Consider the following 12,796-nt stretch of genomic DNA (forward strand, 5'->3'; position numbering starts at 1 on the left):
GTAGGGAAAATAAACTATTTTAAAAATAAAAGAATTAAAAATATATTTTTTACTTAAAAAAAATAATAATAGTTAAAAAAAAAGGCCCCAAGATGAAATCATGTACTTAGGTGGGGTTTTGGTAGTTACGGAGCCATTTCAGTAACCTGCTCATCAGTATGTAATCAAAGAAAAACTAAAATTCTTCAGATCTACCCCATATATTAAGTCAGGGAGCTGGTCTTGATTAGGAAAGAGATGCCTGAGTGCCTCTTCTCAACCCACAGAACTGCTCTTTTGTCATAATTAAGAGCGTGGGCTCTAGCTGTGTAGTCTTGGGCAAGTTACTTAGCCTCTCTGGTCCTCAACCTCCTGTAGAGGGGACATGAACGGTCGAGGTGAGGTCTTAACGTGAGACACAGTGAACAGAAACTTTAATAGCTTGGCGCAGATTAAACCCCAACCACGCTAAGACTGGTGCTCTGAGAAAGGCAAAAAGAGGGCGCAGAAGGGACTTAAACATGGTGCTCACCCCTGGTTGCACTCTATGTATCTTGCAGCAAACTTCTCCATTAACCGATCAATCTTCTGAGCTTCCCCAGGTAGGCGGAAACCTTCTAGAAACGTCCGCAGGGCTGAGACAAACTCCTTTTCACAGAAGTCAAGTTGGTCCACATAGGCATACATCACCTCCTTGTTGAACTTCATGCTTTCTCCCAGAAAATCACCTACTTGGGTCTGAAACATACACACTCACTCATACCTACAAATTGTCAATTATGAACACCAAGTGAAAGACACTTCAGTCAAAGGCGGGGGTGGGGGTGAGGGTGGGACCCGAATGCCCCGGCTCTGAACACCCAGAATAGGCTGAACTGCTAGAAAAGTTAGGCGACTCCCTGAGCCTGCCCACCCACCCAACCATCCCAGGTTCAGACTGTCCCGCCACGAAGGAAGAGGGGGAAGCACAGGAGACTGAAAAGTGGAGGAATGATGGGGCACACTCAGGAGGGAGGTGAGCTACCAACGAGCACCCAGAACAATTGCTAGCAGCCAAGTGACACTTTTAGCTCTGACACTGTCCAACCAAATACACAACCACCTATCAGGAGGCTGGTTTATTCCCTTTAAAGAACTTTTTGCAACACTGGCCAAAGCGATAAATAGAACTTTTTGCAACACTGGCCAACCCTGCTTATGTAAGCAGGGGTGTGGACAGTAGCACTGCACTCAGGGTCGGCCAGTCTCTAGGTTAAAGCCAGAAAGGTCTCAGAATCACCCGAAAGAACCCACATGCACGTACCCAGCCCCCAGTCTTACAGAATCGAGGCGCTCCTCCTGGTGCAGGAATTGGGCAATGTCTTCAACTGACGTTCCCAGCATGCCCTGCTCCTGGAGATACTGGATCCCTCTCTTGGGTTTCTTGTTGAACCTTTTTCAAGAGATGGGACACAGGTTGCTTATTTTAAACTCTGGAAGATAGAAAAAAGCTAGCATTTGAGGCAAATTACAGTAACACCACGAACTGTGTGTGTCCTGGTAGTTTTTCTCAATTCTACTTTTAATTTTTGACCTAGCTTTAACAGAATCTGCTGGTTGTCACCCAATATCCATTCTCCTCTTCTCCAACACTAATAAAACCTAGATGTTTAGCTGGGCACACAACTATCTGGGATAAGAACTACATTCCCCTGCCTCGCTTAGACAAAGTACGGCCATGTGATAAAGTTCTGGCCAGTGAGAGGTGAGCAGAAGTGGTGTGGATACTTCCAGGAAGGATCCTTAAACAAAGCTGACTTGGCAGGGAGGTATACATTTTTTGCTCTTTCCCCTTCTTCCCCAGAATATATGTGTGATGACTGGAGCTCCAGCAGTCCTGTTAAACCACGAGGCAACACTGAAGATGAAAACTGTATTCAAGATGGTGAAGCAGAAAGATAAAAGGAGCCTGGGTCTCTGACATCCATAAGAGCCACTGCAACTGTCCTAGCCTGTCCCCTTTGGGATTTTCTTTAATGGTGCTTAAGCACTGTTATTTCTGGATTTTCTGTTAAAGGCAGGCAAACTTAACTGACGTATAAATTTAACTTGTTATTTACCAGGCCATGCATTGGGGAATGATCTTCATGTATAAGCACAAACTGTGGCAAGGACTGTGAGGACAGGCTATGACTATGGCGCAGGGACAGAGACTACCTCAGGACTGCTCAGAGAGTGTGGTTACAGGGGGCCTCTTTCAGGAAGAGATGCTTTGCCAAGCCCGAAGAATCAAAAAGATCCAAGAATATTCTAAGCAGAAGGTGCAATAGTGCAAAAAGCTTGAGGTGTTCAAGGGACTGAAACGCCCCTTGTGACCCAGGAGTACTGAACGGGGATGAGGTCAGTGAGGGAGGCTGGAGGCTGGATCGGGCTGTGGGGAGGAAATGGGAAACCTGCAATGACTGTAGGCAGGGAGTGACAAGACCTGATTTAAGTTTTTAAAAGATTCTTTTAGCTGCTGTGGGAGAACAGACTCGGGGGGGATGCAGGGATGGTGAGAGTGGAAATGAGGAGATCAACATTTTAATTAATAAATGAGTATTATAACATCAACTTTTAAAATAAATTGAGTTTACAAAACTCATCATTCAAAAGTTGGACAGGATGTGAGATTGTGTGTATATGTACTTTTGTGTATAAAAAACTGAAAAGAAACATTATGATTTACCAGTAATTGTAATAATGATGATGTGGTTATATGGGAGAATGTCCTTATTTTTCAACTATGTACAGCTGAAATATTATGATGGCTACAAATTACTTTCAAATGCTTCAGGAAAAAAATACACAGATAACACTAATATGACAAAAGTTAATTTTTCTGTATGTTGAAACTTTCCACAATACACAGTTAGAAAAAAGTGTTACCAATGGTGATTTCCTCTAGGTAGTAATTGTATGAGTCATTTTAACATTCTTGCTTTATGCTTTTCTGTATTTTCTAAACTGGTTTGACTTTTTTAATTAGGGGGGAAAAAAAGACCAGGCATCAACCACACAAAGCTATTAAATTTCTCGCTCACACACACTCACTCTCAGCCCAGCCTGATCGGGCCTGGGCACAAGTGCCAGCACTGGTCTCTGGAAACAGGCATTTCGTCTTGAGGAGTCAGTGCCAGGTTCCCGAGAGATTCAGCTAGAGCGACAGCCACACTCACAGGTCAATGCCATGTTCAATCATCTCCTTTTGTTGCTTGATGACCTCAAACTGTTCCGGATCATCCTGGACGGCCGTCTGAGTCCCCGAGGACACCGTGGACTCCATGGATGTCACGCTGCTCCGTCTCGCCATGTCAAGGCCTTTCCCGTCCCCCATTTCCTGATCCGTGGGCCTCTCCTGACCTGCGATGACATAAAAGCAAAGGAAACCAAATAAACAGATGGGACAGAGACACGGCTGAGGTGAGGTCTGCCTCTGCAGTTCCCTTTCCGAGATCTGTAACAATAAAGTTTGTACTGTAAGGGTCATGAGCACCTTGACATCACTCAGTTACTTTACTTAACAACTTACTTGTTTGTGGAACTTGATAAGCTAATGCTAAAATTCACATGAAAGAATAAATGTACAAAACCAGTCAAGACACTTAAGGAACAATAAACAGGAAGACCTGTCCTAGCAGGTATCAAAACTCACTGCTAAGAACTCTAGGCATTTGAAAGGTGTGGTATTGGTGCAAGAACAGGCAAATCAATAGAACAGAATATTCAGAAACAGACTTACGCACACAGGAGAATTTGGTATATCATAAACCAAATCAGTGGTGCTTCAAATCAGTGAGGGAAGGAGGGAATACTAAAAAAATGGTGGAATAACTGGCTCCCCTTTTGGAAAAATGGAGTTTGAGCACAACTCACACTATTCCCCCCCAAATTCCAGATGGATGAAAAAACAGAACATTTAAAATACTGCACCTAGTTTGCAAGTGAAAGTGTTTTGCTAACTCTAAGACACCTATACCAGGATAGCTTCTCCCGATGACGTGAGTAGCCTATTGTGCGTGGTGGGGGTGAGGGCTGGATGGTGAGGTTGTTTGCAGCAGGGGTCTCTCACCGAGGCTGGCCTGGTGGTTGGGATTCACATACAGGTCTTTGCTCCACTCCACCATGCACTTGAGGATGGACACCAGGCACTCCAGGCCTTTCTTCCTCAGACTGAGCTCCTAAAGGACGAAAGTGACATGACACAGAGACTCAGCAGATAAATTAAGTGCCGACATCTAGAGGGCTCCAGGAATCCTGAGACGACACGAGATAAGCACTGACATTCGGTGCTATTAACCCAAGGAAAAGCTAACAGGTGACATAAATATTGACGGCTCATTGCAAAAACCATGAACATCTTTAAAGGTGTTCATTACTAACTCCCCAGCAGAAAAAATATGGGATGTGTGCATTCCTAAAACAGAGTATTATCTGGATTTTTAAAAAGAAAGTCCTCATTCATTGCTTGTTTAAATTAAACAAAACACTTAAAAATACCATTTAAAAAAATAAATAAATAAGAGGGTCTTAACTAGTGACCCTGAAAAGAGAAAAGAATCTTTTCCAGCAGATGAATGATTGTGGACATACCATTATCCCCTAAACACCCACAAAAGCATTCCATTTTAAGGCTTATTCTGCAAGTAAATAAAAATACTGGTTTTTTTTTTCTTTTAAGTAGCATTTCTTAAAAGTTGAATGCAAGTTGTAAATGTCTTAAAAAATGTTGCAGTTCCCTGGTTGTCTAGTGGTTAGGACTCTGGGCTTTCACTGCCAGGGCCCAGGTTTAATCCCTGGTCAGAGGAACATCCCACAAGACATGCAGCCAAAAAAAAAAAAAAAAAAAAAAAAACCTGGTTGTCTAGTGGTTAGGACTCTGGGCTTTCACTGCCAGGGCCCAGGTTTAATCCCTGGTCAGAGGAACATCCCACAAGACATGCAGCAAAAAAAAAAAAAAAAAAGCAAATATTTTAGACTCAAAACAGCATCTAAAATAGTACAGCTCTCTGTGAATTTAATAACAACTATGGACCTTCATCTAGGAAAAATGCCCATACACCAAAATTCTATATATAATTCCAGGTGGCTCACAGACCAGTTTCTTCAGAGACCTCAGGTTAAGAATACTATTCTCTTTGTAGGCACTCTAATAATGAGGGAATCTAATAAGAAGTAATCTCCTTTGCCTTTACTAGAGTCTGGGATCCTGTTTTCACATGATCTATGGAAAGGTGACAGAGTGAACTCGCTTCCTACAGGTCTCAGCTCAAGTGTCACCTTCTCAGGGAGACTACCCTGATGCCCCATTAAAAACGGCACCACCCTCACCTCCAACATCCCTTCTCTATCGTCCCTGCTTTATTTTTCTCTGCGGCTTACTTCTTCATTGTTTGCTTTTAAGTGTTGGGACCACAGCAATCGTGCACATGGATGTGCGTGTTTGTGTTTTTTTCACTGCTGTATCCCCAGCACCAAGGACAGTGCCTGGCACACGGTGACTCTCGAAAAATGTTTATTGAAATGAATGAACTTTAAATTATAAACGAGTGTTCTCAGTGTTTGTACCTGCAGAGGTGTCATTCCCAGCTCGTGTCCACTTCTTCCCTGAGCGATTTTGGATAAATCGTTTACGAGGCGCTCAAAAATGTTAGCAGCATTTAAATCACAGTCGTAGTTGACATAAATATCTACAACACACTGGGCATCTTGGAAAATAACACATGGATATTAGAAATTCCGACTGAACACAGACAGCAGTTACGTTATCTTATTAAATGAGATTCCTTGGTCAAAAACTTTTCCCAGTGAATTACTAACTCAGGCTGGACACACCTTACTCTGGAAATGCATGTTGGAAGGACCAGGAGCGTGGAAGGCCCTCTTTCTAGGCCTGCCCTGGTACTAACTGAAATTTTAGGCAGCTGCTTCCACCTCTCTACAGCTCGCTTTCCTCATCAAAAAAAGGGAGAACTGCCCGATCCAATTCTTAAAGTTATGTAACTTTTATGCAGTTACTCAGATAACAAATAGATGCTCGGTTTATAGCTACACAATTGTACAGTGTAAGGGAAATCCACATTTACCTTAGCATCCAATCAAGGGTTGGCAGCACCAAGACCCAGGACCCTGTGACTTACAAACCGCGTTCAGCTTGTAGGTAGGGTGACAAGTGTCCTGGTTTTCCAGGATTACGGGGTTTCCCAGGACATGGGACTTTCCATGCTAGAATCAGAAAGTCCTGGGCAAACCAGTCTGAGTTGGTCATTAGGCTAGCAGTAGCCTTTAAGGTAATGATTTCCTCAGCACTTCATTAAAACTCTAAAAGGAGGAGTTAAAGGTCTTAATCTGGACTTTGGAGAATGAAAGCATCAGAAGTGTTTCTGGGCAAGTCAAATAGATGAGCACCATCAGGGTGAAAATACCTGCACAGATCCTTGTCAGGGTCTGAATGACCATCCACCTGTGCTCAAAAGAACTTGTTGATGTTTCTAAAATGTTCAGGAAAATCTCTTTGAAAAAGACCTATATGACAAGAAGAAGATAAGGGAGGACACCAATTAATAGTTTAAATTAGGGCTCAAACCCCCAAAGGCTTTGAAGAACAGGCAGAGCCTATGAGTGAAGCAGCCCGGGCAAGAGAAGAGGTGAGGCACACACACTGCTGACCAGCACTGGAACCCTGGGTGGGAAGAGCTAATAGGGTAGGACCACAGTGAACCGAGAACACGGCCCCATCAGAGGGAGCAGCTGCTCCTGAGAAACCACCAAGAGCTGCTATGTGGAAATGCAGGATCGGGGTTGTGGTTTTTTGAGAGAAATCACAAATCTGGATGTTCATGGAGAATCTGATTTCTCAATTTGGAAACTAATTCAAGTTATCCCAAACAACTTATAGGCACATGTTTGGGGACAGAGCCCAACACACAGACCATATGATTTAAACCTTTGGTTAAAATGAAAGGTATACAAGATTTGGGGGCAGTAACTTTTTATGAAAAGGTGTTCTCTTGCTCAAAAAATTCTTCTTTGGGGTACTAGCAAGTAGACTGTGTAACTCCAGTTCCTGGTGACTATGCGGCCAGCAGTTAATGCATTATGCAAAACCGTCATCAAACTTAAAAAAAAAAAAAAAGTCAATTTGGAGTCCTTACCTCTATCTGCATCTTCAAGTGCATTTTAAAGTTTGAAAGAAGAGTAAGAAAAATGGCAAGAGAGAGCTCAAAGACATCAGGCACTGAGGAGACGCCGTTTTTGGACAACGCCACGCAGAGATACTGCTTGATTGCATTGATGAACATCTCGTGAGTCCTGAAGACCGGGCCAGCGTTCTGCAACACGGAGAGGAGGAGCTGCAGGGAAACCACCTTGGAGCGCAGCTCGTGGGATCTGGCGAAGGAAATGGAAAACAAGGACAGAGCTGAAAGGTGAAATTTTAGAAAGGATGTTTCTTGAGAAGGTCTCACTCCTCTACCAGTGGAGCAGGATTTTCTGAGAAGCCAGGGAATTGAGAATTGGCAACAGCACCTAAATGTCAAGAGAATGAGGGCAGATGGCATGAGGTGGGTTCTCACAGAAGCTGCAGGCCCTGGGAGAACGAGAGCTGCCAACTCTCCGTCATAAAGCACAGAACCGGGCAGGAGCAAAATAAGTGCGCACTGACTCTGGAAAGCTGGTTCTGCAACTAATCTAATAGAACCAATTACTTCACATCCAGCACGTGAGACGAAAACGTCTGTCCCCCTCTACCTTTAGAGACAAGGAGAACAGTGCTCTTCATCCATCTGCCTCATGCTCCCCACCCTGGCCCACAAGGGATGGAACGAATGGGAAACTTTCATAAGTCTTTTCCCTAACGGTCACCATATTCTTAACAGAAGAGTAAGGATTATTATTAGTGACTAATAATAATGATAATAGTAACTATAAAACTCTCATCAAGTACTAGGCCCTATGCTTGGGAGGTCATTCTATCATTTCACATCATTGATCCTGTGAGATGATTTTCCATATCCCCATTTTTCAGATGAGGTTTAGTAGCTCATACGGCCATGAAGTTGGACTCAAGTAAGCCAGGGCTGAACACAGCTCCCTGTGGCTCCAGAACTTCTGCTTTGACACTCCACAGCACTACCATCCTTGTGGTACATCCCTGACTCTAAAGGTTTGGCTTCTCTGAGTTGAATCTGGGGCTTAAATCTGTATCCACAAAGAAGAAGTTTCCAATCAGGGTAAGAAACTGAGGTTTGTATGCGTCCTGATGGTAGACCCCCAGATCAGGAGATTAATTCATTAGTCAGTAAAAAGAAGATGAATGTTCAATATAATGATTATTTTTAGCATGTAAACCAAGGAAAGGAAAATTGGGCACAATAATCATGGTTGGTGGGAACACAGAGACAATTCATGATGAAAGAACTAGGGGACCTGCATGAGCCTGAAAAAGTTGTAAAATCATCCCGTAAATTCCTGAATTTACACCAACCAGGGGACAAGGCCCTGGGGTTTCTTGGAGCCCCCAAGATCCTTCTGGGTCATTTGGGTTATAGACGGCCAAGAACTGCTGTCTGCTCACTTTGGATCTGGGGGACCTTCGCCCAGGGGTTTCATGGACAGCTTGCAAAGGGAGCGAAACACCAGGAAGGCGTCCTTCTGCAGAATGTGCGAGAACCTGGCGGCCACTGGATGTCCTTGTGCATCTGATTCCTAAGATTAGAACAAAGATGAGAAAAATCAAAGGGTCCAAACCAAAGGGTAACTCTTCAAAAATAAGAAATGTAATTATCTCATGAAAATTTAAATTATTGGGTGGGCCAAAAAGTGCCTTCGGTTTTTTTAAGTAAAAATAAAAGACACATTTTTCATTTTCACCAAGAACTTTATTAAACAACGTATTCACCCTTTTGTTCCACTACCTTCTGCCATTTTTCAGGCAACTTCATAATTCCATCTTCCCAAAACTTTTTATCTTTTTGAGCAAAGAACTGTTCCAAGTGCCTTTCACAGTCTTCCAGGGAATTGAAATTTTTTCCATTAAGAGAATTTTGTAAAGACTGAAATAAATGGAAATCCAAAGGAGCAATGTCTAGTGAATACGGTGGGTGAATCAGAACTTCCCAGCCAAGCTGTTAAGTTTTTGCCTGGTCATCAAAGAAACATGCAGTCTTGGGTTATCCTGATGGAAGATTACGTTTTCTGTTGACTAATTCTGGATGCTTTTTCTTGACAGCCACTTTCAGTTGGTCTAATTGGGAGCAGTACTTGTTGGAATTAATCATCTGGTTTTCCGGAAGGAGCTCATAATAGAGGACTCCCTTCCAATCCCACCATATACACAACATCACCTTCTTTGGATGAAGACTGGCCTTTGGTGTGGTTGGTGGTGGTTCATTTCGTTTGCCCTACAATCTCTTCTGTTCCACATTATTGTACAGTATCCACTTTTCATTGCCCGTCACAATTTCTTTTAAAATAGGAACGTTTTCATTACATTTCAGTAGAGAATCGCACGCGGAAATACGGTCAAAACATTTTTTTTCCCTTAACTTATGTGGAACCCAAACATCAAAGCAATGAACATAATCAAGCTGGTGCAAATGATTTTCAACGCTTGATTTGGATATTTTGAGAGTACGTCAGCTATCTCTCATGTGGTATAACGTTGACTGTTGTCAATTATTGTTTCGACTTGATCACTATCAACTTCAACTGGTCTACCCAACCTTGGAGCATCGTCCAGCGAGAAATCTCCAGCACAAAACTTTGCAAACCACTTTTGACACATTTGATCAGTCACAGCACCTTCTCCATACACTGCACAAATCTTTTCATGCGTTTCAGCTGCGTTTTTACCTTTCTTGAAATAATAAAGCATGAAAATGTTGCTTTTTTCTTCCATCTTCAATATTAAAATGGCTACACAAAAATTCACCAATTTTGATGTCTTTTTTTTTTAATGTCTGCTGATATGAGAGCTGTCACATACAATTTAACAAACCTGTTTCAAATGAAGTTAAAGATGACTAAGTGCGGGGCTTCCCTGGTGGCGCAGTGCTTGAGAGTCCGCCTGCCGATGCAGAAGACGCGGGTTCGTGCCCCGTTTCGGGAGGATCCCACGTGCCGCGGAGCGGCTGGGCCCGTGAGCCATGGCCACTGGGCCTGCGCGTCCGGAGCCTGTGCTCCGCAAATGGGAGAGGCCACAACAGTGAGAGGCCCGCATAACGCAAGAAAAAAAAAAAGATGACTAAGTGCTACTAGAGCCATCTTATGGAAAAAACTGAACGAACCTTTTCGCCCACCCAGTATTTATTCAATGGGGAAGTGAGGGATGTGGAGGCGGAAACAATATGTCAAAACAGGAGCTTATGGGGGAGTCATTACAGCAATTCTAAAAATTGTTCCTTGTCCTTCAAAAAGTGGGTGTGGGTGGTTTAAAATGATAAACGAGCAAAGGTTAAACCATAAAAAAACCCAAAACAAATATAGGTAATTATTTATATTAGCTTGGGTAAAAAAGGTATTTCTAAGAATATTATTGCAGGATAAATGGGGGAAAAATGACAGGTGTTTGCTTTAAAATAAACTTCTTTAACTAAAAAAGTAAGCTACATTAAAGTTTTTTTTAAATAAATATTTGCAATAGATGACAAGGATTAAATCCTCAACGTACAAAAAGTTCTCATAATTCTTTCAGGAAATATGGAAACCCTACTCCCAAATGAAAAACAGGCAGAAAGCATGAGTAAACAATTTACCAAGAAATGCAAATAACAGATAAACCAAAATAACCTTACTACTAATTATTAAGGCAGGATCTTTCTACCATCAGACCAGCAAAGATTTGAATGAATGCTACTGCTCAGTTTTAATGAGGGAATGGGAAAATGAGCGCTGAGAGCCTCCAAGTGGGCAGAAATTCGACTACTGTCCTCCTGGCCGCCTAATTTGATGTTAAGGAACAAAAGCCTTAAAGCTCCCAACTCTTGACCCAACGATACCACTTGTATGAATTTATCATAAAGAATTAAGGATGTTCATTGTAGAACTGTCTCCTGTGATTAAACTGAAAATAACCCAAAAACCTAATAGGGAACTGTTACATTATGGTAATCCATGATAGAATTTCACATGGCCATTAAAAACATTAGTTAGACATATATGTACTACTGATGTAAAAAGATGTCCATAAAACAGTGTTGAGTGAACAAAGTTGCAGCCTAGTACATAACACACAAATACCTTGTCTGGATTTAAGTACATCCCTATATAAGTGCATTCTTTTTTTTTTTTTTTTTGCGATATGTGGGCCTCCCGCTGTCGTGGCCTTTCCCGTTGCCGGACGCGCAAGCTCAGCGGCCACGGCTCACAGGCCCAGCCGCTACGCGGCTCACGGGCCTAGCCGCTACGCGGCATGTGGGATCCTCCCAGACCGGGGCACGAACCCGTATCCCCTGCATCGGCAGGCGGACTCTCAACCACTGCGCCACCAGGGAGGCCCTATAAGTGCATTCTTAATGGGGATGATATAACCCCAAGGGGACTGCTACAGACTGGATGTCTGTGCCCCCCACTCCACCCCAAAATTCACATGTTGAAACCTAATCCTAATGTGACAGTATTTGGTGGTGGGGCCTTTGAGAGGTGATTAGGTCATGAGGGTGGAGCTCTCATGGATGGGATTAGCGTCCTTATTAAACAGGCCCAAGAGAGCTCCCTCGCCCCTTCTGCCAGAAAGACAGAGTAAGAAGACAGTTATCTGTGAGCCAGGAAACAGACTCTCACCAGACACTGAAACTGCTGGTACCCTGATCTTGGACTTCCCAGTTTCCAGAACTGTGAGAAACACATTTCTGTTGTTTACAAGTCACCCAGTAAATAGTATTCTGTTACAGCAGCCTATACAGACTAAGACAGGGGCAAAAACTGGTTGGGGGCGGGGGCAATGGGTGTGGGAAAAAAATCATTCTTTATATGTATAAAGCACAGATATACATACAGTACATAAACAGGTATCTAGTTTACCAATAGCTTTAAAATTTCATGAAACAGGGTGATGAATGGGAAAAATACATAAAAAGGCTCCCGTGTGTGTGTGTGTGTGTGTGTGTGTGTGTGTGTGTGTGAGTGTGTGAGTGAGAGAGATCATTTAAAAGGTTGAGAAACATTGGTGAAAAGGTACAGTGAGAGAGTGGGTTCAGGTGGGATGTTAATATCATTTCTTCCTGTTTTGAATGTTTATATATACACTGTTTTCAAGAGAAAAACAAAGCTACCTAAAAAAATAATAATAATGTAGCAGACACACTTAGGGGGGCCCTGAAAGGATGTTCATAATATACCTCAAATTTAAAAAGCAGGTTACAAAACAGCATGTATGTTGTGTTACTACATTTAAGTGGTAAAAAACAGGGGAGGGAGAGAAAAATCGAGAGTATAAGTAGAATGTTAACAAATGTTATCTCTGGGTTAGAAGATTATGGATAACTTCTATTTCCTTATTTTCTTTCTCTGTATTTTCTTATTTTTCCGTAATGAATATACACCATTTTGAGAGAAAAGAAAAAGGGCAGGAAATGTAAGTTTTTAAAAGTCTGAATAGGGCTTCCCTGGTGGCGCAGTGGTTGAGAGTCCGCCTGCCGATGCAGGGGATACGGGTTCGTGCCCCGGTCTGGGAAGATCCCACATGCCGTGGAGCGGCTGGGCCCGTGAGCCATGGCCGTTGAGCCTGCTCGTCCGGAGCCTGTGCTCCACAATGGGAGAGGCCACAACAGTGAGAGGCCCACATACCGCAAAAAAAAAA

General features: G+C 42.8%; 1 protein-coding gene across 1 annotated transcript in view; it reads right to left on the minus strand.

Moving 5' to 3' along the window:
• ARFGEF2 (ARF guanine nucleotide exchange factor 2) overlaps window positions 1–12,796 on the minus strand; it is a 100,890-nt gene that overhangs the window by 49,248 nt on the left and 38,846 nt on the right. The window contains exons 9-16 of the mRNA XM_007446397.1: window positions 8,573–8,703; window positions 7,152–7,386; window positions 6,423–6,522; window positions 5,566–5,705; window positions 4,070–4,178; window positions 3,177–3,360; window positions 1,300–1,411; window positions 512–717 (exon numbers count right to left, since the gene is read on the minus strand). Of these exons, the coding sequence (XP_007446459.1) occupies window positions 512–717; window positions 1,300–1,411; window positions 3,177–3,360; window positions 4,070–4,178; window positions 5,566–5,705; window positions 6,423–6,522; window positions 7,152–7,386; window positions 8,573–8,703 (1,217 nt within the window). The remainder of the gene's footprint in view (window positions 1–511; window positions 718–1,299; window positions 1,412–3,176; window positions 3,361–4,069; window positions 4,179–5,565; window positions 5,706–6,422; window positions 6,523–7,151; window positions 7,387–8,572; window positions 8,704–12,796) is intronic.

This window comes from Lipotes vexillifer, unplaced genomic scaffold (assembly GCF_000442215.2).
Source record: "Lipotes vexillifer unplaced genomic scaffold, Lipotes_vexillifer_v1.1 scaffold251, whole genome shotgun sequence".
Lineage (NCBI taxonomy): Eukaryota > Metazoa > Chordata > Mammalia > Artiodactyla > Lipotidae > Lipotes > Lipotes vexillifer.